The sequence below is a fragment of the Polypterus senegalus genome, chromosome 8, assembly GCF_016835505.1.
Source record: "Polypterus senegalus isolate Bchr_013 chromosome 8, ASM1683550v1, whole genome shotgun sequence".
NCBI lineage: Eukaryota > Metazoa > Chordata > Cladistia > Polypteriformes > Polypteridae > Polypterus > Polypterus senegalus.
This window is the reverse complement of record NC_053161.1, coordinates 34734571-34762561: the sequence shown is the minus strand read 5'-3', so window position 1 is coordinate 34762561 and position 27991 is coordinate 34734571. Positions and strand designations below refer to the sequence as shown.

The window sequence follows — 27991 nt, the reverse complement described above, 5'->3', positions numbered from 1 at the left end:
CTTTTGGTATTAATAATGCTAATTAAACATCAGTAGATGGGTTATTCATCTCTGTGCAGTGTGGCATAGTGACATGATGGAAAAATTACTTGTTAATATGAAGGATTCACAGGTCTTCTACTAAATATGTAATATTAAGAAAAATGTGTCTCAGTTAAACCAGTTAAGTTTTGTTAGTCGGTCACATTGCAGAGATGAATAAACACTTTACTGATGCTCTGCAAAGGTTATGAAGACCCAAAAAAGTGTATGTTAAGGTCCTGTTACATAATAGTAAATGAGTAATAAATGCATTTTTGCAGTAGCCAAGCAAAAATGTCACCAACTTATGGATTAGGCTCATCTCATAAACAATAACAGAAGCATATTGTATGTTGTTGTTTTGTGTGACAGGACGGATGGGAGCAGGTGAAAAGAAGAATGTCAACAATGTGCAGTACAGGCGTCCATTTGGGTGTGCTGTCATCAGTGTAGCTGATCTTTTAACGGGTGATTGTAAAGATGATCAAATTTTGAAAGTTTACACGTAAGTTAGCTGATTTTCTGGCTGAATATATAGTATGATATGGAGAAAATGTTAACTTCATATTTAAGAAAATGTGGCTAATCCAAATGATGTTTTCTCATAGCCAGTAACATTTTAAAGAGCTAATATGTAATGCAATTATACAAGTTATTCTGCAGAGACCAATGCAGTTAGTAGGGTGTGTCTACATTGAAAAATGATGTATGCCAAAATACCTTTTGATTAACACACTCTGGTTTAGCTTTCTACACAAATCCTTGGATGTTACAGGCACACATTCATTCAGCCATTTTCTTGGAACATCTACCCATCAGTTTTTATGAGATACCAGAAAGTCACTAGGCACATTGATGTACACACATAAAACAATGAAGCATCAGTTAGCCTATTGACAGATCTTTGAAATGTGTAAGCAGAGTAGCATCACACCCTAAATATAGTAATATCAAATAAATTGTACTATCCTAAATCAGAGACCAGTCAAGGAAAGCAGTAGTACCATATGCTACTCCTCACTATTGTCCTTTTAGGAAAATATGTAGTTTTGTCTATCATTTTCTTATTTCGAACAAACATTTTACCATATTGTTTAATCTAGAAATGCAAACACCATTTTTTTGATTGTTGAAAGGATTTGTACAGTATGTTGATAATTTAAACAAAAGTCCTTTTTATATGTTGGTGTTTTTAGTTAATCCTCAGCATAACTATTTTTTTTTGTTTCAATAAGGTGCAACACAGAAAATGAATGGTATCAAATACATGAGAATATCATCCGAAAACTAAATGCCCGTTACAACCTCACAGGCTCCAACACTGGTAAGTTTAAATGAAAAATCTTTGATGTAGACACTTGGAAGAATAGTGAACCTTTTAGAATTACCTGGAATACAATCTGCATAAACTAAAAACACACAAGCAAATTTACTTTTTCTCCTCAGTACTATAAATAGTACATTTGCAAATGTTCACAGTCTAGTTTGGAAAAAGCAAGTGCTTTAACGTTTAAAATACTGAAAGACTAATCCACATTCACAATTTGTCAGCAAGGTAAGGTATACTATGCTAACAAAAAATGCTGAGAGAGTTTTGTCATAATTCAGTCTACAAAAATTTACGGCAACACTACTTTATGCTGTCCTAAACAGAACAGGTAATTACAAAATCTTAGAAAGTAACTTTAAAACCTCGGCTTTATACAGACACTAGCAAAATACTCGTGATTCGCAGCGGAGAAGTAGTGTGTTAAAGAAGTTATGAAAAAGAAAAGGAAACGTTTTAAAAATAACTTAACATGATTGTCAATGTAATTGTTTTGTCACTGTTTGGAGTGTTGCTGTCATCAAGGATTTGATTATCATTATTTCTTTCAATCAGGTTTGTATTTGTAGAACGTGTTGTGTTCAAGTTACATTCCGTGTTTGTCAACCGTTGTAAAGATAACAGGTTTCATTCATCGAAGTGTTCACTACCCAAATCGCTACTCGTGAATCTAAGATGTTTAACAGGCATTCCCGGTATTAACTTGTGAATTTACCTTCGAATATTTAGCGGAAACGTGTCTATGAACCTGTGGAATTGCTTGCGAGTATTTAGTGGCAGTGTCTCTTTTAACTTGTGGATTTGCCTGCGAGTATTTAGTGACAGCGTCTCTATGAACTTGTGGATTTGCCTGCGAGTATTTAGCGACAGCGTGTCTATTAGCTTGTGGATTTTTCCGTGAGTATTTGGCGGCAGCGTCACAAAGTTGTTTCCATCTAGCTACATCAGAAAATGTACCACAAAGTCTGACACGCCTCCTTTTTACTGTTTTCTCACAGCTTGGATTGCTGCTGTCATAATCGGTTTGAGTTTCATGGTTTGTTTATTAGTATTTGCAGGACTTGTTGTGTTGAAGTGACATTCGGCATCTGTCAAGCATTGTAAGCATACAACCGGTTTCATCGATAACTTCGCATCCAGCTTTTAAAAGTTGAAACATTCATAAACATCAAAGTGTCCACTACTCAAATCGTCACCTGTGAATCTAAGATGTTTAAGAGGCATTGACGGTTCTCCAAAGGTGTAAAATATTTGGCCATTTCGGTACACTTGAAAGCGACAACCGAACAATTCAGCGGCAGCCATCAACTCACATGCAGAAGCATAGGTGAAGGGCTTAAGCATTTCACTCTTATAGTGCTCCTGTACCATCATCAGTCCACACCTTGAACCTGTCCCAGTCATTCAATACATACAGTAAGACACAATGTTCCTCCGGATATCAAGTGTGAACCTGATATTGCCATGCAATATGTAACACAGAGAATGGAAAAGACAGACGGCATCTCCGGGCATAGAAACCACTCAGTAAGTGACAGTTCCTTGACTGATGGTGATCACCTCGATAGACATGTTAATCAGGGTACGGTTGGAACGGTAAAGGAAATGGGTACCTGAACAGTAAACTAAGTCTAAAATACCTACACAATAACTATAATCGTAATAAACAAACAATAAAACAGCGGAGAAGCTGTGGATTAAATAAAAAGGCTGTAGTTATCAGCACAATAAAACAGCGGAGAAGCCGTGGATTAAATAAAAAGGCTGCAGTTATCAGCAGGGAGACATGAATACCTTGGCGAAGCAAGGAAGGAAATGAAGAGACCGGAGCAGTGGACGCCCTTATATAGGCAGGCAGCCAATTACGTGGAAGGCGTGGGAATGGGGGCAACGCCGCCTCACACGGCGACCGAGTTGCAGGCTATGGACATATATATGTACGTAAGTAGGATTCAGTTATGACCGTTACACGTAGAATTTTGAAATGAAACCTGCTTAACTTTTGTAAGTAACCTGTAAGGAATGAGCCTGCCAAATTTCAAATTTCTACCTACACGGGAAGTTGGAGAATTAGTGATCAGTGAGTCAGTGAGGGCTTTGCCTTTTATTAGTATAGATTAGAAACCTGGAGAGATAACGTCTGCACCTCCTGCCATGATTATTATATCTTTTAAAAGGCCTTGGGATGAAAGGTTATACTGTAGATACAAAGATGTCTAAATTTTTTATGGAAAAAAAATCAACAGGACTTATGGTATACAGTATAATGTCACAGTACAACATCTTCTCTGTAAATGACAAAAAGAAATATCATTGACAATCATTTAATCTCACTCAATTCACCCCACAAGATGACCATAGTATTTTGCTAGAAACCTGGGTTATCATGAAAGGATCTAAAACCATCTCTTGTTAATGTCAAGGTACATGAGTTAACTGTCAGAAAAAGTCACACAAACTTGGTCTGTATGGAGTATCATGAAGGAAGGTACCTCTGTCCAAAGAAAATAACATACATGCAAGAGTTAAATGTTTGATATTTTCTTAGTTTAGAATCCTTAAACTTTTTGCCATAATGCCAGGTTTCGTATAGTATTTGTCATGAACTTTCAAATAACTCCCTTGATAGAAACTATTAAGCAAATGTGGCGAGATCATAATAATTTAGGGCTTTTTTTGCTGATTCAGAGTCTGAGCAAGTTGTTGCATTTGGATCAGCCATGAACTCTAAAATGGACCAAAAGGTACTCTAGCTCAATGTGAGGCCATCTCTCTAAATGCTAAAGCCAAATAAAAATCTTTTAGTAGGACAATAACCCAGAGCACTCTTATTAAATAAATATTGCCTTTAAAAATGACTTTTTTGATAGCTGAGACAAACCCCTCTTGACACACAGTGAGGAGGTTTGAAACAAACTAAAGATCAAGACACAATTCTTAAACATCACAATGATAAGAATTGAGTAAAGAAACTGAAAGAAATGCTTTTGTGTAGCTATTTCAGGTAAAGGGAGTAAGGCCAAGTATTGACATGTATGGTTAGCTTATCTTTTCCTCTCCAAAAACTTAATTTCTGATTGATTTTTGTTGAGTAAACAATTTCAGTATAATGTGTTTCTGTATTATTTGTTGAATTTCGTTACCTTAATCTGCTAATTGCAGTGAAATAAGAATTGGATTACCATGTTTTCACACACTGTTTAGGGGCTGCGCTGCGTTTTATTTTTCCAAAATATTTAAGTTCAAAGTTACTCCCTGTTGTTGTACACATCTAACCACCAATTCATATTTACACAATCTGTTTTGATCCATAAATGTGAAAAGATGCAGTAGGTCCCCGTTCAGCTAATGTCCTCAGATGGTTCTGCTGCTGATGGAAATGTTTCCAGACAGAAATATAATACTAGTGGACATTGTTTGGTGGCAGAATCCTGAGGCAGGCATGTTTCTAATGCTTTGAATGCCCATATCAAGGTTTCCTATTTGCTGTTCTGTTTTGAAAATGATTATGTCTATTCACATGTGGTCTTGTTGATTTAAGTTATATTTTTATATAATATAGTTATAACACTAATTCAAGTATTGTATAGTATACTACCTGTATTACCCTGCTTCATCCGGGATTTTTTTTAAGTCATTGGGCCTTAGTTATAGTGCCATTGGTGAATTGGATGTATGTAACTAAGTAAAATAATTTTCTGCAAACTATACAACATTTGTATTTTTTTTTAACCAAGGGCTAATAATATTAGATCACTTGAGCTGCTTAATGTTAAACATGCTACATACAGTCCTTGGTGGTATTGGTGTGAAAGAGATTGCAGCAGAACTCCATATTAAAGTGGTATTCAGTAATGTTACAAAGGTAATTTAAAGTTGATTCATTCCAATTTAAAAACTGCTAAAATTCTCAACTCTCCATTAGCATCAAAGCTTAAAATTAGTACTGCCTGGGTTTAAATACATTTCTTCCAACAAAAAAACAAAATTTACTAATTACTTTTACTCACTCAAAAGCACCATACTATTCTTTTCTTATCATAGTCTAAAAAATCTTGTGGCAATATGTTTACTTGTGGCTTGGTTCCTTGTGTTTTTTTTCTTTTTTATTTCCTGTTTATTTTCATTTTCTTAATTCATAAAGCACTTAACACTGATTGTTTATTGCTGCTGAAAACTTGATGATAATATGCAGGTGGAAAACAATGTTGGCTTTTTAAAATCGCAACACTGCTGATTTAAAAAAGAAATGTAGTGAAATTAGTTTAACTCAAATTTATTGTCACAAGCACACATCCTCGGTCTGCTGAAGCAATCAACAGTGCTGTATGATATTTTTTCCCATTCTATCTGTACTTGTTTTACTAAGGGGATACCCTCCTACTGCTGTTCTAGATTGTTTCAAGGAGGAATGAGGCTATATATATATATATATATATATATATATATTGTGGAGTAGGGCTGGGGACCCTCCTGCTCACTTCACTCGCCAACCCCTGGGCAAGCTATATGCACTAGCCACTTTACGGTTCAGCCACAAGCATATGGGGCTGTGGACAATTTTCATGAGAACTGTTACATATGCATAATAGAACTAACTATTTTACATTACAGCGAGTGCTTAACCATATTAAAAAATAGTAAAACGTAATCATTTGAAAGTAAATTATGTTTCATGTTGCGTTAGTTATTTACACGCAAATACTTTTTAAACTTACACTTTTACTATCAAACTTCAATAAAAACATTTTTTTGAATTAGATTTTCATCAATATTGCATTGAATTTTGATTCCTTGTTTGGACTTACATCATGACAATGCAACGTATACCTGCCCGTGAGTGAATTTCGTTTCTATCTCTCTAATAAATAAACTGACTTTTTCGAATGTTTGTCTCTGTGATTTGTTAATTGTCTTTGCAAAAGCTATTCTAACAGGAAACTGTTAATGTTTTAATACGATTGCCATATCAAGATCTCCTTTGGTGTTTAATGTTATCTGCGGGAGATGTACTAGATTACCTTTCTTGGATACGTCCTTCTTTCAACAGTAAATCAGGAGGTGGAAGATCGTATGGTGTTAATGGTTGTAGATGTTCTTCATAATATAATAGGATATTGTAAGTTGATGTTTTCATCTTCCGCACCATCACCACCCACTGTTTCAGCATAGCCTATTGATACCAATTCAAACCAATTTTCCAGGTAACCGAGCGACAATTTTTGCGTTAATTCATTTGACTTCATCGTTTCTTGGTGCTAGCATTGTCTGTGTACTCATTTCTTCCGTTGATAACCCTTCAGGATGAAATTCTTCAATAAGATTTGGACACAATAAGTCTTTTTTTAATGGAAACTTAAAGTGAGGAAAGCATTGCATTCACACGAATGAGAGGTGAGAGGGCCATGTGCATGGTTGAATATGGTTGAGAGGAGGGTGTGACTTGAAAAAATCTCATGGCCAAAATCTAATCTCGCAGGACTTGAAATTATCTCTTTGAAAAAGTCTTGTCTCAGGATTTCCTTTTATAATAGAGATATATGCATATGTATATATGTATGTGCGCATATATGTGTGTATAGGTATATTGAGATATTAATATATATATGGGCGGCACGGTGGCGCAGTGGTAGCGCTGCTGCCTCGCAGTTAGGAGACCCGGGTTCGCTTCCCGGGTCCTCCCTGCGTGGAGTTTGCATGTTCTCCCCGTGTGTTTGTGTGTGTCCTGCGGTGGGTTGGCACCCTGCCCAGGATTGGTTCCTGCCTTGTGCCCTGTGTTGGCTGGGATTGGCTCCAGCAGACCCCCATGACCCTGTATTCGGATTCAGCGGGTTTGCCAATGGATGGATGGATGGATATATATATATATATATATATATATATATATATATAGTATATATGTATAAAAATAGTTGTCAAAGCCAATTTATGGCAGCTTGCTCATTTTCCTGTTTGTTCTTGCTTTTTATTTTAACGGTGTACCCCATTTTTCATGAATTCAAATTTATGTACATACTTTAAAATTCAACCATATGTTTTATTGTTTTCGTATATTAATATTACTTTATTAGTGAATAGGATGAGATTTATAGCGATTATTTTCTTGTTAAAAATATTAATCAATTCTATTTTGCCATTTCAATATGTTCTGCATTTCTTATGGAGAATATTAGTTATCCTAACCCTTCTTCAGTATCAGTATAATAAAAGTAATCAATTTTTTAAGTCCTTAATTATCCCTCTATATAATGTACTAGCCAACCCACGGCGTAGCATACGCCGCATAATCAGGCCGCTTTTTAAATGATTTTTAAGCACAGAGGAAAAAATAAACATTTGAAAAATCCGTAATTTAATAAACCCCCAAGAAAAGTAACATTACAACAATGCACGCTACGAACCAACATACAATTGTCCGTGACTGAAAACCGGAGGAGCGCCGTCACGCTTTCTCTTTCCAAAGCAAAGGACGGGTTTGAACGGCGCTCGTTCAGTATGCACTGCCCGCTTATGTGCCCACCCCCAACTCCCTACCTGAGTCGCTTTCATCTGTGTACAGTCCACACGCACCTGTGAGTCACGTTGACTGTTAATTTTCCAAACACCGCCTCAGTCGGTTTCCACGTTGATGTTTCATTGTTCTTTGCGGTTCCGGCTGCGTTTTTTTTATATATAATCCACCAAGTCACCCGACCATTGGGGGCTTTACAAAGGGCAGGGACGTAATCAGTGCGAGCATTTGACCTGCACGTACTGGGAATTTCTCGTTCGTGGGGAACTATTGGAAGCCACGGTCTCCATCACGAATGTGGTTCAACGGCCTCCCCGCGCCGGGTAGACACACGTTGATCCATTCAGTGTAGCGCGTGTGCAGTACCGGACATACAAGTGCATCACAGACCTGTTAATGCTCAATCTCACGTGGCTGAAAGCCACTTGTCCCTCTAAGAATTTGGACGCCGACCGCTGTTGGGTCGTGTAACTATTTAGCAGGCGGGAGTCTCGTTTGTTTTCGGAAATAATCAGCCAAATCGCTCCACCAACTAAGAACTGCCATGCACCACCACCCACAGAATTGAGAAAGAGCTATCAATCTGTCAATCCTGTCCGTGTCCTGGCCGGGTGAGGTTTCCTGCATTGAGTCAAATGAAGCGAAAGGCTCCACACCTGGTGGTGCCCTTCTGTCAATTCCTTTAAGTTTCAGCTTTGTAACCATACTACCCCCTGAACCCAAAGACTTTGGTTACCCGGTTGGCTGCCCGCCTGTTGCGGGGCCTGCATTGGTGAAGCAGGTGAGACGGTAATGAAACAGAGGCACAGGGCTTATTGGTTTTTAAAGACTGCTTCCTTCATTGGATTTTAACCAATGCACGGAACGAACCAACACACAATCGTCCGTGCGGCGATCAGGATGGAACGGGAGGAGAGGAGAAGGACATCCACTCTGCTCCCTCCGTCATGCTAGTCTGCTGGTTTCTCTTTCAGTATACACTGCCTGCTCATGTGCCCACCTCCAACTCGTCACTCGAGTCTTTGTACAGTCCAGATGCACCTGTGACTCACGTAGACTTTTCATTGCTGTGTGCGGTTTTGGCTGCCTTTCTATATATAATCCACCAAGACACCCGACCACGGTGGGAGGGGGGTGTGTACAAAGTGCAGGAGTATCTAAGAAGGAGCATGTTTGTCGTGGATGCGAATTGCTGTATGTAGCGTGTAAAACAGTTTGCTATAGTGCACATGGTCGTGCGTCGTAACCGAAAACTCGTTTTTTAAAGACTGCTCACTTCATTGTGTTTTAACCTCAGTTGTAAAGGAACGTTTTAAGGATCCCATGGGATACCCCTCACAAACAGTTTTACATGCCGCATATGGCGATTCACCTCCGCGAGAAACATGCCTCTATTAACAGTCAACGTGGGTCGGAGCTGCATGTGACCTCTACGACAGACGAATATAAATGACGACGGTTTTTCTGTGGCGTCGCCTCCGAGTTGGTGGGCGTGGCTCTGTGAGTTGTCGTCGTATCAAATGGTCTTGGAGTTTATGGGCGTGGCTCCTTCCTGCGTGCGCCATAGGTGTCTCACTTGTCGGCGGTTTAGTGAATCCACGCCCCTTCTGGTGTGCTTTCCATGGTTGTCTTGCCTTAGTGAATTATATATATAAATAATATTTTATGATTAAGTATATTAAAAGCTAAACAGATGCTAATCTTAATGTTATATTTTCAGATACACAATATTTTCAAATAAAAATTTCTATTTGTTCCCTCATAGAACCTGCCAATCCAACAGAGTGCAATAGAGTCTGATTTTTATATGCAGTTTATAGTAATAGCATTTTTGACAAAAGAAGTACAAGCATCTGTCTTAATGTTTTCCTTTAATATTGCATTTGTCAGTCTGAATGAAGTTAAAAGTGCTTGGATCCAGCCAAAATACATTTTATTAAGGGGTCACTCAAGTGCTGAATAAATATTTTATTCTTAGATTAACTTTAGTCTGTTTTGGTTCTTTAGGTTTAGAACTTTCCTTTTTAATCAATGTTTAATATCTTAAAGTAATTTATAGAAATACAAAACAGAAGATTTTGAATTCCTTTAATCTGCTTGAAACCTAAGTAGAAAGTTTTGAAAATGCACATCCTTCCTTTTGTTGCTATTTTTAGTATACTGTAAGAAGCAATTTATTAATGCTTTGTCATTAGATCCTGTACCTTGGGACCTAAAATTGTGCAATGGCATTAATTTCTGGAGCCATTCATTTATGGATTGACTTTTGAGAGAATAGTATTTTATTACATTACTTTGTTATGCTAATTAAATATTTCATATGATATAAATACAGTACTGCTATGTGCTTGATTTATATTAAATGTGGATGATGAAATAATGAAATGCTTGAATCCTTGTACATTTTGTATAATTTTGTTCTTTTATGTTTAGTGCAAATAAGTGTATTGTAACAGTTGTATGTTTTAATTAAAGGTAATATTTGAATCTTCTGAGATACTTATCATTTTTGGGTTAGTTCATCACACTAATAATTATGATTTATTGACTGACATGAACCAAGGTGCACAAAACATACTTCTAAAAGTTTATCTAAAATATAAATATTTTTATGTACTGTATCACTCTGTTTAACGTCAAGGTATTTTTTGTCCACTTGGAAAAAGATTATAACAATGTACACCCTGGTATTTTATGGTAGTTGCCACAAAAGTATGGGATGCCATGGATGCTGCTGCGTGCCTTTCAGTCTCAGTATTTGCTGAGAAAACCAGACGTATAATGTATACATCAGGAGACAACCAGAAGTGAATTTTGCTTAAAACTGGGTGTGAACAATTGGGCAGCTCACTTAGTGGTACATTTTCAAATCAATGCCTCATGAAGACAATGCTCAAAGCAGGGGTGGTGATTTTGAATTGTAAAGATCAGAGATGCTGTCATTAACATGGTCTGATAGAGAGCAAGCTTCTAATTACAATTAAACTATCTATAGCCAAAAAGCCTCCTAAAAAGACCCCAATTAAACATTTAAATGTGTGACTTGTGCAGAGAGCGTAATGCACATGTTATAAATAGACATGACTTGTTGCAAGTGAAAAACCTTTCTTTAACATCAAATTATACACTGACATTAAAAAACAACAACGGATGATTGGTAAATGGGAAAGATATTTTATCGGTAGGTACTGTGGGTGTGCCCCCTTTTTCAGTTAAGACAACGATATAGGAATCACTGTGAGCCTGAAACAATTGCAAGCTATATTCGTGAAAATGTGAACAACAAAATATGCATTTGAATTAGACAATGTATCACACTCCATCAGAAGGACTGCCATTAAGATAGCTGATAACGAAGAGCCACACAAGATGGAGATTTCAGTACTCAAAACACTGAATCAACAAATCTGCCTAATGACACCAGTGGAAGCATGGAGAAGGCTGTGCAATACACAACTTCTGATTGCACATCTAAATGATTAACCCACTAAGCATTAGCCTAACCCACTCTCACCTTGGAGTACTGCACCCTCCACCCATCCATCTGCTGATACCAGCATAGGAGAGACTTCCCCACCCACAATTACAGCAGCCCAGGTGAGCAGAGAGCTGAGGAGACTTCATGCCAGCAAAGCAGCGGGACCAGATGGAGTATCTCCATGACTGCTGAAGGCTGACTGCAGGGGAGTCCTGTACAGCGCATGTTCAAACTGAGCCTGGAACAGGGGAGAGTTCCGAGGCTTTGGAAAACATCTTGCATCACCCCAGTCCCATAGGTATCACGTCCTAGTAAGCTGAACTTCCAGCCTGTAGCTTTGACGTCACATGTGATGAAGACCATGGAGCGTCTGCTGCTTCACCACCTGAGGCCACGGGTACACCACGCCCTTGACCCTCTGCAATTCGCATACCAGGAGAAGGTGGGAACGGAGGATGCCATCATCTATATACTACACCAATCCCTCTCCCACTTGGACAGAGGCAGTGGTGCTGTAAGAATTATGTTTCTGGATTTCTCTAGCGCCTTCAACACCATCCAACCTCTGCTCCTTAGGGACTAGCTTGCAGAGATGGGAGTAGATTCAAACCTGGTGACATTGGATTGTGGACTATCTTACAGACAGACCTCAATATGTGCGTCTCAGGAACTGCAGGTCTGACATTGTGGTCAGCAACACAGGAGCGCCACATGGGACTGTACTTTCTCTGGTCCAGTTCAGCTTATATACATCGGACTTCCAATACAACTTGGAGTCCTGCCACGTGCAAAAGTTCGCTGATGACACTGCTATCGTGGGCTGCATCAGGAGTGGGCAGGAGGAGGAGTATAGGAACCTAATCAAGGACTTTGTTAAATATTGAGACTCAAACCACTTACACCTGAACACCAGCAAAACCAAGGAGCTGGTGGTGGATTTTAGGAGGCCCAGGCCCCTCACGGACCCTGTGATCATCAGAGGTGACTGTGTGCAGAGGGTAAGATAGTGATAATATTCTCTTGACGTCCGATTCCCATTGCACAACACACAGTTGGGATGGAAATTAGCATCTTCCATCCCAGAAAAAAGTAGCTGGAATCATTTAAATGTCATCCTTCAAAAGAATGTAATTGAAAGTACTAGACTTATAAAAAAAAATAATTGAATACTTTTCAAATGTCTATAGAAAAAAGTAAGAATATGGTTAAAATGAAAATTTTCTGAAACCTATAACAGAGGAGAACAACAGTTTTTAATTGTAATATAGTACTTTTTGGTTTTATGTTTTTATTAACCAAACTTAAAATGAAAGCTGATTTGTAAATTCATGCAACACGTTGTACAAACACATAGTTTAAAGCATCCAAAAAAGATATCCAATTTATAAGAGGAATACATACGTTACAAAAATCATCTTTTTATAATAATTCTATGATACCAAGCCTTACAATAGGTGTACAGGTTTACAAGAGTATTATTGTCACATATACAAATTTCTCATACAGTGAAATTCTTTTTTCCATATGCTATCCAACTTGCAGCACGTTGCCACTCTCTGGTGTCATGATTAGCGAGTACAGCTACCTTACCTTGAAACTTTTGTCTTCATTTGCTAAAGAATCTCCGCACATTTCTCTTAAACACTGGAAAAATGACTTCTGTTCATGGTTCACGTTAAGAAAAAAAAATCTCAATTTAGTAAGCGCTTCATTTCAAAGTGAAAATAGATAGTAGAGCAAATGGGAAGTCTCTGCTGTATTAATATATCTCCTGATATTGTTTCAAATAATTATAATATATACATTGTTTTCATGTCTGCTGAGTAAGCACAAGCCTCCATTTTGAGGATCTAGGACTGAAATTAGAAATAATGTTAACAAAGTTTTCACAGCACTCTAAAGGCTCTTCAATTTGTTTTTTCTTTTACTCTGCTGGGATTTCAGGTGTCATTCCCACATCATTGGGCAGCACTGCGCCCCCACCCTGAGATGTTATTTTAACAGCTTTGAACAAAACTCCTGCAGTCAAAACTTTATGCACCTCTGACACCATAATTTCCATTCACACACATTTTTCACCTGCTGTCTCTTGAAATGAATGGCCACTAATATGGCCACATGCAATTGGTAATTCTCTGGTTATTTCCTTACTAGGCTTCACTAGATTGCTTGTGTGTCTACTAAAGTATAGGGAAGTGTCTCATTAATTATATGTACTTTTTTAATAAGAAATGGTTTTACTTTGAAAGGGAATAGTTCAACTAGTGGAATTGCGCTGATCAATTAAGATTCAAAGTTGAAATAAGTTTATTGTTATTATTTTTAGTTATTTTAAAAAGCTACATAAATTGACTGCACATGTTAAACAACAGTAGTTATTTAATAGTAGTAATTAGTTTGAGTCTGTGATCTTTTGGGAGGTCATGCCAAAAGTATTTCTGCTGGAACCAATTCGACTTCATCTTTGCAGTATTGTGTGCAGTTCTGGTCACCATGGTACTAGAAAGACATAGCTACACTTGAAGCACTTGAGAGAGCAACCAAGTGCATCCCAGAGCTTAAGGACATTTTCTACTCTGACAGACACACAGGATTAAACCTTTTTAGTCTCAAGCAGATGAGACTCCGTGGAGAACTTATCCAGGTATTTAAATCCTCAAAGGCATTGATAGAGTAGATCTAGCCATTTTCTTTCAGTTTAAGAATGAATCACGTACTTGAGGACATTCAGTGGAAATTAAAACCGAGACATGTAGTTGAAGGAGAAACCTTGACAACCTTTAAGAAGAATCTGGATGAGATATTGGGTCTGCTTAGCTATTAGGTAAACAAATGGGCTTGATGGACTAAATGGTCACCTCTTGTTTGTGAAATTTCTTATGCTCTTGACCTTCATAACATAGAAAACAAAACAAAAATGCCTCATCATAATTTCCTATATAATAAATGATCAGCCTGGTGCCCTATGTAGGTGTTGTCCCTGCCTTGCATTCAATGACTGATGGGAAAGGCTCCAGCTACCCTGTAATCCTGCGTGGATAAGTGGGATAGTAAAATGGGTAGATGGATGGATAAATGAACAGCTAAAATTGCATTCAGTAAATATTTGTGTAAGATATTTTCCTATTGACCTTTTCCAGTCGTTGCTCTTATGACTCTTAAGTTATGATCAGCATTTCCTCTTCACAACATGTACTTTACATTATTCGGTAGTATACCCAAGAGCCCTTCTGCAGAGATCCTTTCCATGTTTCATTGATCGTATGGCTAATTGGTTAATATGCTTTACAGGTGTCAATACATGACTCTTAACTTGCCATATCAGGACTTTACTGGTGCTGCTTTCTGTTTTTTTTTTTTTATTGCCCATAGTACTGTACTGATGTTTCTTGTTTTGTTTTCTTATGCTTTATTATAGAATAATTTTCTTTTTTCTCTTATATCTGATTTATCAATCGTCAGTATCCTATGTAACAAAGGCGCTATATAGGCGCCTGACCCGACACAGAAAGACACGGAGGCACGTATAAAAAGTACAAATACTTTTATTTTTCTTCAGCTGTGGGACATGTCTTCCCCGTGCCACACAGCCCACAGTCCCAAAGCACCAACACTAAATCACAACACACTCTTCTTCCTCTACCACCACTCCTCCACAAGCGTAGTCCTCCTCCTCCCAACCCTGGCTCCTCGAGTAGTGGTGGCTGGCCCTTTTTATAACCCACCCAGAAGTGTTCCAAGTGCTTGACCACCTGGTCCTAATCGCACCTCCGGGTGGGGCTGAAGATTCGTCCAGCCAGGCTGCTGAGTCCATGCAGCTCCCCCTAGCGGCCATCTGAGCCCCCAACCAGGCTGTAGAGGACTCCATCTCCCATGGAGCCCTGCAGGTGGTTGGGGAATCACCGTCAGCCATGGAGGCTGCCACCAAGGGTCCCGGGGGAGGTACTGGAGTGCCCATGGTGGCTCCCCTGGAACATAAGCAGCAGGGGCGTCCCTGCCAGGCATGGGACCCAGCTGTCCTTCACACCTAATATTTTATTTTTTCATTTTTTGTATGTGATATTGAAGACTTATTGATTAAGAATTATTAAAGATAGCTCATGAAGCATACAAGATTGATAAATATTCAAATATATATATTTTTACACACACACAGACATTTATTTTTAAGCATGATTGCAAGAAACAATCCAGTGATCCTTATGATCCAGTTAGAATAATGTGTATTTCTGCATTTAGTGAACCTGAACATTGGACCTGATTGGTCACTGATTTCCTAATAAATGATAAAGAAAAGTAAATTTTAGAATTGCAAGACTGATCCAATGTCAACAGTAAAGTGTGTGGATTCCAACAATATGTAGCAGCTGTATTATGAGGGTATGGTTCTTTTATCAGTATAATACGTTTAGTGCCTTTCCCTGTAAAACAAAATGGAAACTTTGGTTGTCACCATCACAGCCTTCTTATTACAACATTGGTTTGAGGAAGTAAAATCAGTCCATGATTAAAAGAGATTACTCAGGACCTACAATGAAAATAAATGTTATTCAGCAAAGGGAACTGGAACTCATCTTAGTGATCATTATGCAGTTACGCTTAGTTCATGGGCAAAGCATAATGTGCTTGAAGGGGTCACTTAGGAAACCCACAGTAAACGCTAGGGGCAAAAGGTACACTACAAGGAATGGCAAGAATGTGCATTTATGGATATATGTTTCCAGCAAGAGTGTTGTATTCTATCTAACGTGTACTGGTTATGTCGAAGATTGTTGGAAGAATGTTTTGTTGCTAAGCCAGGGAACTATGGAATTTTTGTAATTAAAAAACATTTTGTAATAAAAGATTTCTTCATGACAGTAAGGTAACCTCATCTCCACTTTTGCGAAGCAGTTCCTCCTTCCTTTGGAGGAAATGCTCCAAGGCTTTCATAACAATATGTGGATTTGGCCAGTAGATAGAGGAAACATCGCGTTGATATCATAGCTACTGAAAGAGACTCCCTTATCAGTTTTTAAATCTTGAGATTTACATTGACAGTTCATCTCTGCTTTTAATAAAACTTTAAAAGTAGGTAAGACATAGACTCTGCTTCACTGTTATTAGGAAAATACAATCACATTTTAGGTCAAATTAATAGAGGAATATTATTCCTATAATTTCAATGAGTTCACAGACTTTTTTCCTCCCAACACTGTTTCATTTTTATTTATAAATTTTGGGGTAGTATAATGACACATTTTTTTAGATTTGCTATTATGCAGATGTAGAGTCCTGGGTCCTAGATAACAAAGTGATATTTGTGTTAAGTTGATTGGCAACTATAAAATTGGTCCAGTGTGAGTTGGTATGTATATTTGTGTGTGAATATGCCCTTTGATGGAATGGTGCCCTGTTCAGGATTGATTTTACCTCTGAAATCCTGAACTAGGTTGAATGACTTTGATAGTGAATGTTGTATTAAAGAGAGAGTTTTTTAACATTGTTACAGGAGTAGTTTGTTCTATTGCCACACAACTCCACATGAATTTTAATTCTCGACTCGTCACCATACATGCAGGGCTTGCATTTTCTCCAAATGACCATTTAAATTCTTTTTCAGGATTTCCTCTTTCCTTTCACATGCAAAGGGCATCTGTGTTAGCTTAAGTAGCAAGTTGTAAGCATTCTGATCTAAATGAATATGGACGTGTGCTTAATTGTGTCCTGTGATGAGCATATCCATTTTGGACTGATTTCTACCCTGCACCCAATACTGCTGGAACTAATGATGGGTGATTCATGAATGATTTGTTCTTTTTGAACAACTCTTTTTCTGTGAATTATATGAATTGTTTCATAAGCATGAACATATCAGTTCAGTGGAGCTTTACAGAACTACTGGTAATGCACTCCATTGAATGAGTCACTACCTAGGAATCAGTTTAACGATACTAGTCCATTTGATTTGTGAATAAATCGTTGCAAGTTGCACAATTCTCATTAACTTGTGAGTCTGTATTTAGCATCTTATTTTAGTTACTGGTATGCATTTCAAATGTGTCTTCATGCTTTAGATAATTAATTAAATATAAATTAACAAGCTGTAATACTAATTTTATATTTCTATACACACATATGTACTGTACATATATGTGAAACTTATAAACAAATTATTCAATTATATATTAGTGATACAATCAGAGGGTAACAAGGAACTACATTGTAAGCTGTCCCTAAAAATTCAACAAACAAATCAATTCACTTCAGTGGGTAGTTCCAAGGAAGAACGGTCTTTGGTCCTGTACTCTTGCCTGCTTAAAAGCTAACCATCTCCTGAAGGTACAGCTCACATGTCCTTCTCTCCCAGCTTATTTTGACGAGTCTTGTCCAACTTTTGTTACATGTGACACTTCCAGTATAGCGCAAGGAGCAGTGCTGTCCAAGCTAACAAATGGCACTGAACAACCCATTGCCTTCACCTTCCAAGCTCTAAGTCCATATGAAAAAAGTATGTTGTGGGTGAGCATGAAGCTGAGCTTGTGAACAGCAGCACATGTTTATTTATAGACAGGCATTCATGTTACACACAGACCATCAGGCACTCACAGAATGTAAACTACCTATGGGACTATGCCATTGACTTTTAACTTTTTATAATAAGAATTATCCCTTCTAGTTAAAAGAAGCAAAAACAATTTATTGTTTTCTCATTCCTGGGTGGCGGTGGTGATTGAAGACCATGTTTCATGCTGTTTTTTACCTGCATTACTGAAGTTTGTGCTTTTTTAAAATGAGAGATACCGTGTCAAATAAAGAGTTGTTGCATGTCTTCATTTTGCCATTATAACACATTCAAAATTGGTTAAGAAAATTGATGAATAAGTGGATGATATATAATAATTCTTCATTTTATCCCATGAATTAAAATATTACATCCTGTATTTTATCTATTTATCTGTTAGTTTTATAACTCAGTTAAACAAGGCTAATAAGATTGCACAGAGTGTGCAACAGCTTTATATTTCATTTTCAGTTCACAATAATTTTATGTATAATTTTATTATTATTATTATTATTTTGAATGTATGAAAGTCTTTTATCTCATTAATTATTTGTGGAGAATTTTGCTGTTATGTTTATGCTTTTCAGCTTTTTAAATGGAATTCACATACCCCAGAAGACATTTTTAACATTATGTGGGTTGAGGAAAAAATGTTTTTTATGCAAATTACACATAGCTCTGTATCAGTTAGTCAATTTTGTCTTGGAGGAAAAATCATTGACCTTTCATTTGCCTTTGCATTCTAGAAAAGAGCAGTTGTTTATTGAAAGTATTCTTTTTTGAATGCAGTAGATGGTCTTCGATCAAAACACATATTTTGTAATAATGTTTTGAAATCAGAAACATATTTCAAAGAAGAAGTGTTAATTATTTGGTTGCTGAATATGTTAAAATGATAAAACATTGGTATTTACTGTTTTTTTTTCCTGTTCAAAATTTATTTTTGTCTTTTAAATATATAAATATTGTTTTCTGTGTGAAATAATTTGAATATAAAATGACTGTAAAAGTGTTACCAACGTCTTCATTACATGATAGGGCAGAAAATATTTTGGTACTATGTTGCATTTTTACTGGTATAATCACAGACATGGGAAATGTTACCTTCATCATAACTTATGATGTAATATAAAATTTAATAATATTTTGAAAAAATACATGTAGGGAATAAGACATTTTTGCTTTTGCTTCTGAAACAAAAGTACCCTTAAATCAAACTTTCTGCTTTCCACTTCTTTAGTAAGTTAGTGACTTTACTGTTTTTACAGTTCCTGAAATAGTCCTTTTTTCCAGTTTCAATCTGTGCTCCTATGTTCATGTTAAAAGGGTTATTTCATTTCTTATTTTGAAAGTTACATTTTTGTACAATGCATTCTTCTTAGTTTCACCTAAATTAAATGGGTCACCATTTTGTGTTTGATTTTGGTTTAGGCCTAGCTGTTTCTCTCCAGCTTTTCCATGGGGATCTTGAGCAGATAAGAAGAGAGTACATGGTGCTATTTACCCGTGGGGTTGCTATCACAAAAAAATTGGGCTTTTCAGATATCATCATGCCGGGTGAGTGGTTTTCACAATAATTTGAAAGTTACTGTGTACATATGACAAAAGTTAATTAAACGATATACTCTCTTGTTTGCTTATTTAAAAGTCTTACTATAAAAATTGGTATTGAATAGACATTATACACAGAAACCCCCTTTTAATTCAAACAGCTTTTCTTTATTTTTTGTCTGATCCCTGAGAATGTGTCCAAGTTTAAGGAGAAAAGAAGGGAAAAATGTTGCTTGTCTCTTTATTGTCAATGCACATATTCATTTTTGATCATTCCTAGATGACAAAAAATGTCATTTAAAAGCTTTGATATCAGAAAATGGAAATACAGACTAGGTGTCTCTGTTTTGGTTAAATGTAGCATCCTTATTGTACAGTATCATGTTCTATTGACACTTAATATGGTTTCCTTTTTTCATTGATAATTTTTGCTATTGCAAATGAGCCATTAATGCAACCAACTATACTGTAGATTCAGGGAAGGAAAGACTTGAACAAGCAACATTCTTCTGCACTGACAACAAACCTCTTTATTTATCGGATCCAATGGAATGAGTGACTTTATTAAGATTAAGATCATCCTGCACTATGCTATATTTATTCTGAAAAGTGTGTACATTGTTTTAAATCTGAACATTTCCCTTTCACATTTTTTGTTATCTTAGATGTCTAGGTGTTATCATCATGCTGCAGTTTCAAGATTTCTGAACATGAAATATAAACAGTAAACAGATTGTTTTCTTTAATTTGTTTTTTTTTCATTGTTTTCTCTGACACCCCAGTGGTCGTGTATTTTGTCAATGCTGGAGGCATTGCTAGGGGGTCCAAGATTGGAAAAATGGCCATTACTCTATCCTTCAGTATCCTGTCATAATTATTATATCACATACGAATAGCATAGATGATGTCACAAAATTGAAAAGAAGTACTTGGAGATATTAAATAATTTAGAATCTGTCATGAGTAAAGTCAGGTGTGTGAGGACATTTTGGTATAATTATTGCTTTAAAAATAGCTTTACAAAATGTACCAGTATATTATAGCCACCAAATACATACACAACAACTGAAGTATTGCTCAACATCTGAAATACTGTTTATAATTTTCTTTTAATTGTGATTATCTTTCACATAAGTTCATTATACTTTTAATATACCATCATACTTTATATCAGCCTTGCACATCACCATATTTAACGTATGTCTGAAGAACACTGGAAAGCCAGAATCAATCAACTTGTCACAAGCAAATTAGAATCTTTATCCAGTAATATGTTGTTTTTGAATCCTGAGTGTAAAGTGAATGGCTTTTGGGAAAATTCATAGCAACACATTTTGTAACATTTAGCATCAGATGATGGTGATTAGCAGACCACTTGGTATTAAAATTAAAGACTGACCGTGATGATTGTTCTTGGCTGCTCCCTCATGATTATTTTTCATTTTCTGTTCTTCTAATCACTCGTGTCAATTAAATGAGCAGACAGGAGTGGTCAGTAAACCATTGGATCTTGTGTACCCAGAGTGAGGTATGGATCCACCTGATTTGTGAGTTGGTGCTGTCTCCAGCCCACCTCTACTCTGTTTTTGATTAAGCCAGGTTGACACTATGTTTGTTTAAAGCAATTAATCAGGAGCAGGAAGAGAGGAAAGGAAAAAAAGCCATGTCTTGCCCTGTGTTTGTCAAGTGGCTGCATGAGTGAGTGAGAAAGAAGCTGGACTTTTATTAGTTCAAGCCATAAAGATGAATACTTCCTATCTAATCAAATTGAGCATTCTGACAGGTATGCGATTTGGATGTGTACACAATTAATTGTTAAAACATTTGTTAAAAAGCATACTTTAGCCAGAAAACTATATATAAATACATTATTATCTATACCTATTGAACTTGCTGCCATTTTCAGTTATACCACGATAATAATAATAATTCTGCACATTTATATGGCACTTTTCTCACTACTTAAATAATATGAATTTTTGGCCATACCGCCCATTCAGACAAGCTTGTATTTCTCTGTGCTCACAATATCTGATATCTAAAAAGCTAAAGTGCATTTTAAGATATTTGAAATTAATTCTGAGATATACCCTTAAAGAGACTATATTAAAAGGTATCACCTAGATTAAAGGGATTATGTCAAAACTGTACTACGTTTACAGCAATACACTCCTGTAGAATCTGAGATAATTGCATTGAATGGGATATTTTCAAACAATCAGCTTGTGACGATGCATGTTAAGTTCATTCTAAATTTTACCTTATGTTGTTTTCTATTTTCTCATATTTATGTCTTTCATTCCACTTATATTGCCAAAATGTGCCAAAAATTTGACCCTAGCACCAAAGAAGTTTTCAAGGGCCTGCTTGCATTATTCTTTAATCACTCCCTTTTGAGCAATGCCAGATGGAGTATCATTAACCTTGTAAACATATTAAGAAGTAAACAATACATGTAAAGCCTATTCTTTGACATCAGGTGTACTGTATATATGGTATATAGGTAACTGTTCTTTCCAAGCCGTTAAAGTTTGTTGGCTTATTTTTTTCGTCTTGCCATGTACCTTTTTTTAACCTTTTCCCAAATGGGTATGAGGTCTGTTGCATCAAAATCTGGTAGGCTTATTGTTTAATCTGCTGTCTTTTATACAACTCTGAGCCAACAGCAGGAAGCCTGATTTTTGTCCACATGTCAGAACTCTGTCACAACTGCTCATGTACCTATGGGGCATCTTGTCAGTTGCAAGGGATTCTGCTGTGAGTCTAATGAATGGTGGCATGGCTGATTTCTGGTGCTATTCCCTGAGGTGTGCCTGAGTGATTCAATGCAGTCTATGGGCCTTACTGCAGCTTGTTGAAGTACCATCTGGGCCTAAAATATCTTATAATGCAGAAGTGCTTCTCTGTTGCATGAATGTTTTACAAGCAGCCATGATATCTGGAATGAAACACTAAACCAACAATCAAAAATGATCAAAGTATCCATGATCTCTATAATACTGACATGCTATAAGGTACTACGTTTAATAATTTCTTTCTGGTTTGTGAACAATATATGCATTTCCAGTGTTCTAGTGATATCTAATTATGAAGATATAATATGATGATAATTAGTATGTGCAGGGGCAAAGAGCAAGATTTGTAGTTAAGAGTTTTAATGGGATGTCTTTATTTCCTTTCCCCTTCCCTCACCAGTAAATATATTCATGACTTATTATTGAAGTTGAAAGTTAGTATTTTGCTTGATTCTGCTTTAGACCTTTGCAAAACGGGCCTTTTTATACACAGTGTTTCACAAACAAAACAAAGTAAAAATTTGGTCTTGTTTTTAAACATAAAAAAAGGATTTTGGAATTTATATATGTACACTTGGCACTCTGCACTGTAGAAGAATGGGTACCATTATATTATTTTTTAACATGAAATCTTAAGTAATTTACCACCTTAATTAAATCAGTGCTATGGCTAGGTGAAAAAACTGACTGGTACATTTTTATAATAGAATTTTGAATATAGAATAATGATGTTCATTTCCTCTAAAGCACTTCTACAGCTTTTAAATATATCTGAAATATAATGCCAAACATTCAAGATATTTGTATAACTTTACTTAGGGAAACTCCGCACATAACTATTAATGTAAGAGTCATATATCATGTGTAATGAAGTGGACTTCAAAATTAAAAGCATCAACGTCTTCTCAAAGTATCATGTGTTTTTACCTAATAGAAAAGCTTATATGATTTTTCTAAGAAATGACAGGCTTCTAATGTCTGGTCACTGTTCATAGAGTGGATGTAGAGGTGGTGCACTCCTTGGGGGTCCACATCAGTGACAGTTTGGATTGGTCTTGTAACACAAATGAATTATAATTATATAAGAAAGGGCAGAGCAGGCTCTTTCTTTTTAGAAGACTGTGTCTCTTTTAATGTGGGTACTGACATCCTTCACATCTTCTTCAACTCTGTGATAGCCAGTGTAATTTTCTATGCTGTGGTGTACTGGCCTGGTAATATCTCTTCAAGAGAGGCCCACCAAGTTTAACAAACTAGTTAAAATGCCAGGCTTAATTATAGGACACACTCTGAACTCCCAGGAGGTAGTAGCAAACAAGAGAATCAAACCAAAACTAAGTGACATTATGAACAATACTACACATCCTCTCTCTTACACACTAACACTGAGGATGAATTATTCAGTAGAAATGTCTCAAGGAACACTGCTGGGGCTCCTTTATATCAACAGCAATACACTTGCATATTGCCACACTGTGATTGACAGCCAAAACAGAAGTTTTCTTTCTTTTTAGTCATTCTGAAGTTTATTCAAACCATTTATTTATACACTGTATTTATGCATTTTTTTTTCAATTTAAATAGCTTCTGTAAAAGTACAAATTTCCTCCTGTGGATAAACAAAGAAGGCAAAAAAATCTATCTATCTATCTGTCTGTCTGTCTGTCTGTCTGTCTGGTAATTATGATAGACAACTTCAAGTTGAATACAAATATAATTTCACATTAACTGTATCATGTAGGAAACTGGCAAAACAAAGCTGCTTGTGGATCAACCAAAATACCTTCCTTTATCTTGGCATCAGTTATTTGTGAAAACATCTACCTCAGTCATTCTTCACCTTCCTCATTAATTGCTTTCACAGTTTTTCATCAGTCCAACTTTTATTTGAGGAGGTGGCAAAAATATCTTTATTGGGTTGACAAGTGGTTTATATGCCACACTTTGATGCCCAGGAACCAAATGATTATGGAGAGTCCTGATCTTTTTAAAGTAATGAGATTCTTTAGCCCATCTGTCTCATTCACAAATATAATACCAGGACTTGATATATACAAGCTTCATTGTTAGTGACAGTGCCGCTAATTTTATATCACCAAAAATATTCCATTTGTAGTTCTGTATATGTATACTTAAAATATCAAAGGAAATCAAGCAAATACATACAGTATGTGACAGGAAAATTTAAAGGTGATTTTTTTGTGATCAGCTGGCCAAAATCCATAAGATACACCTAAAAGTGTTCCGGAAGCAAAATCATCACTCTCCACTTCTATCCAAATTACCTGTGCAATATTGTATGCAGATAATATATACAAGTAGAGAAAACAAAGAGAGGAATTGCAAAACTAATATTTGGCTAATAGAAGTAAATAAGAGTGGAAAGATGTTTCAGATTGTATGGATAAACAATGCTGTGATGTTTCCTACACCTATGAATTTATTGAATAGCTTGGGACTAAGACTAAATATCAGCTTTACTTTTCAAATTTTGGTAGAATTAAACATTAAGGCATAAATGAAAAGCACTTTTCAAGTTGTTGAACATATAGAGAAGATTATCTGTGAGGGCAGTATTTCTAAAAGAATCATTAAAGTCTAATAATTCACAAGTTGTCAGTATCAAGGGATATGATATTAGATTGCTCTCTTGAAATGAATTATAATAAGTCTTTGAGATAGGGTGTTTGAGAAATGGTGTCTCCAGTTTCTGCCAGAAGAAGGGTGTCATAGCTGTGCTTAAATTGTCAGTAATCAAATTCCTAAGAGAGGTTTGTGCATCTCATGAAACTGCTTTGGACTGAGCAGCTTTATGAACTGGATAGATGGAAAATTGCTGAGATATGTATATTCATATGGTTTGTTGGAAAACACATAGAATAAGTTGTTTTTATGTTATAGAGTAGAAACAATATCAATTTTTCAAGTGTCAGGTTAGTTTATCATTTTGTTGTGTACATGATGAAAATCCTTGTCAAGCTGAAGTAAACAAATAATCAATGTGTGCTGGATTTGGTGTTACCTGAGCCATGCTATGTATTGCTTTTGGATGTAGTGCAGAGCTTATTGCAATATATAGAGGAATATTTTACACAAAATTAAATAAATAAATATTAAAATAAATAGATGTATCATGAAATGTGACAATATATAAATTAAAGCTCAATGATTTCTGAGCATAAATAAAATTTTTCAAGAAACATGTTTTGTTGCTTAAGTGTTTATAAAAATATTTAATTATTTCTTCATTTATTTATTTCAGTGACATAGCAGGCAACATGAAATAAGCAATTAAATGAAAAATTTAATTTTCATATGTCAAAGTCAATAGGGTGGGCTCAAGCGAGTATGGTTTTTTCAATTGGTGATTCATCACTAAGCTCATGCTCGAAGTTGTGATGTTGTGGGTCTGTGGTGGATGTGCAAGGAAAAGTTACATAGAATTGCTGCATGAAATGTCTATTTTATTTCAAGAAGCTCTGGATTCCTTATCCTCTCAGGAGTCTGCTCCTGAAGTGTGCACTGTAAATGTGGCCCTTGATGGCTGAAGATTCACGCCCCCTCTACTGATGGTTCGCCAATCAAGATGGAATACCCACTACAGTTTACACTCTCAGCTTTGACCAGTGAAAATGACAGTTTTCTTTCATTGTGTGTTTCATGTTATGTGTTGTATCACTGAAATAAATGAATAAATTATTAAATAAATCCATAAAGAAAATTATCAAAGAAAACATGTTTCATGAAAGAGTTAATTATTTCTGCTCACATATCATTATGGTTTTATTTATTGATGTTCACATTTCATAACATTTATAACCGATGTCAAGTGATGTACTTGCATGTTAGAGCACAAGATGACCTCTGGTACTTCAAGTTTTTCAACATTAGACCCCCTTGCCCAGGTAACCCAACTTGGAGTGATCTGTTCCCGGCCTGCATCCAAGGCACATGTGACCACAAATAATCCTTTGTAATCTACAGCCATCTTGAAGCTTTCTCTGCTGCCTCTGTTATGTCCTTGATGGCTTTTCTTCTAGGTGCACCAGTAATTCCTTGGTAACTGAAGGCCTTACACAGAGACTGACCTGCAAAGCCCCATACAGCCCACCTCTATGGGCACACACCATGCACATCACCCTAGTCTGCAGAATTCCTTCACCAAGTCCATACACTTGTCATTTTTCCTCTCTCTGACTTCCTCCATCCATTCTTCCCAAGAAATTGTGCACTCCAGCATGACCACCTGCCTTGATTGGCTCCATGAGCAGAACAATATCCAATTTTATGGTGCTTTCTGTGAAGCCCTCCATAACTACATCACTGTAGCTGCTATGGAGATAGTAATCTGTCTCCACTCTGGAGCAAGTGAGGCGATTTGAGAAACCAAACTGGTTTGCGATGAAGGCAGATTGTTTCCTGGCCCTTTCTCCAATCTGCTTTTTGTGCCTTTCTGCGCTGCAGAAGGTCAATAGCCTATATGATAGGATGCTGTGGTGGTCTGTTAATACACTCCTCTCTTCCTGACATGACTCCTTGAGCTACTTCCTCAGTGTCTACAGCTCTTTGATTAGCTGAATAATCTCTTCTGCCCTATAGTTCTTCCTATAGAAGGTTTTAATGCCTCCACCATCATTCCAAACATCTTACCATGATAATGGTTGTTGTTGTGTGGAGTTTCCTCATAGCATTCCCTTTTACGGTTGCATCTAGGGTGCTATCCACATCATCATCATCATTGAACTGGAGCTACTCCTTGTCTTTACTGCCTGAAGGCCAATGAGTACATTTTTAGTCAGTATTTGAGGAAGAGATGTATTTGAATTCTATGGAAAAAAAAACATCACTAAGTTTCTTTTTTGATAGTTAATCATAGTTTTACGTAATGTAACAACAGTATCATGCTAGTCTGTAATGCTCAACAGTTCTGCATAAGCACTCAAATAGGTTACATTTGAAAATGTTAAGGGACTATATTTGATATCAGTTTAGTATATTTGTGTCCCTTTTCGTTAACTACAGATTAGCCCATTTATTTGCAGAAGCTCTCCGAATCTATATTATATATGAAAGGTTATTTTCCTAATATACAACCAGTTATGAATTTCTATATAATCTTTTCTTCAGCAGTTAGGTACAGTATGTCTGTGACTTGAATAACTGATGCAGCCTTTTTATTTTCTAGTCAATTTCCACAGCCTGGACCTCAAGCACCCAAAATTTGCTTTACGTGCATAATTATTTCAGCCCTGTTTATGTAATAACATTATCAGTAATAAGAAAAGAAACAAAATGCTCCATACATGATGGTGGCCAAAGCTGGTGTTGATTGCAGCCTGCTCTTGTTGGTATGGTATCTATCCAAATATAGTATATAAGTTCAGTCCTGCATGATTTAAATTGAGAGCTGAATGGGGGCTTCTGCTTTGAAACACATGATATTCTTACTGATTTGCATATATCTGAATTTCATATTTGAATATTAATTTTTTTCACATTTGCATGTCAATGGGACATTTACTAGATATTAAACCTGCTCCCAGTGACAAAAAGGTGAATTTGTAAGTCAATCATATTCTGCCACAATGACATATGAAAATTTTTATATGCATATTGATATCCTGTTATTTAAATGGCATTATATGTTTTGTAGTAATATAATTTTAATATTTGCAATTTCAAGTAGAAAGAAGTATCTTGTCTCCCTTTCTGTTTTAAATATTACTTGCAGGGGTACACAGTGCAGCGCAGGGTGGAATAAAAT

General features: G+C 36.4%; 1 protein-coding gene across 3 annotated transcripts in view; it reads left to right on the top strand.

Moving 5' to 3' along the window:
• Window positions 1–27991, top strand: part of dock4b (dedicator of cytokinesis 4b) — a 432150-nt gene that overhangs the window by 236341 nt on the left and 167818 nt on the right. For all 3 annotated transcript variants that reach the window (XM_039760946.1, XM_039760945.1, XM_039760944.1), the window contains exons 11-13: window positions 394–526; window positions 1257–1345; window positions 19313–19438. In XM_039760946.1, the coding sequence (XP_039616880.1) occupies window positions 394–526; window positions 1257–1345; window positions 19313–19438 (348 nt within the window). The remainder of the gene's footprint in view (window positions 1–393; window positions 527–1256; window positions 1346–19312; window positions 19439–27991) is intronic.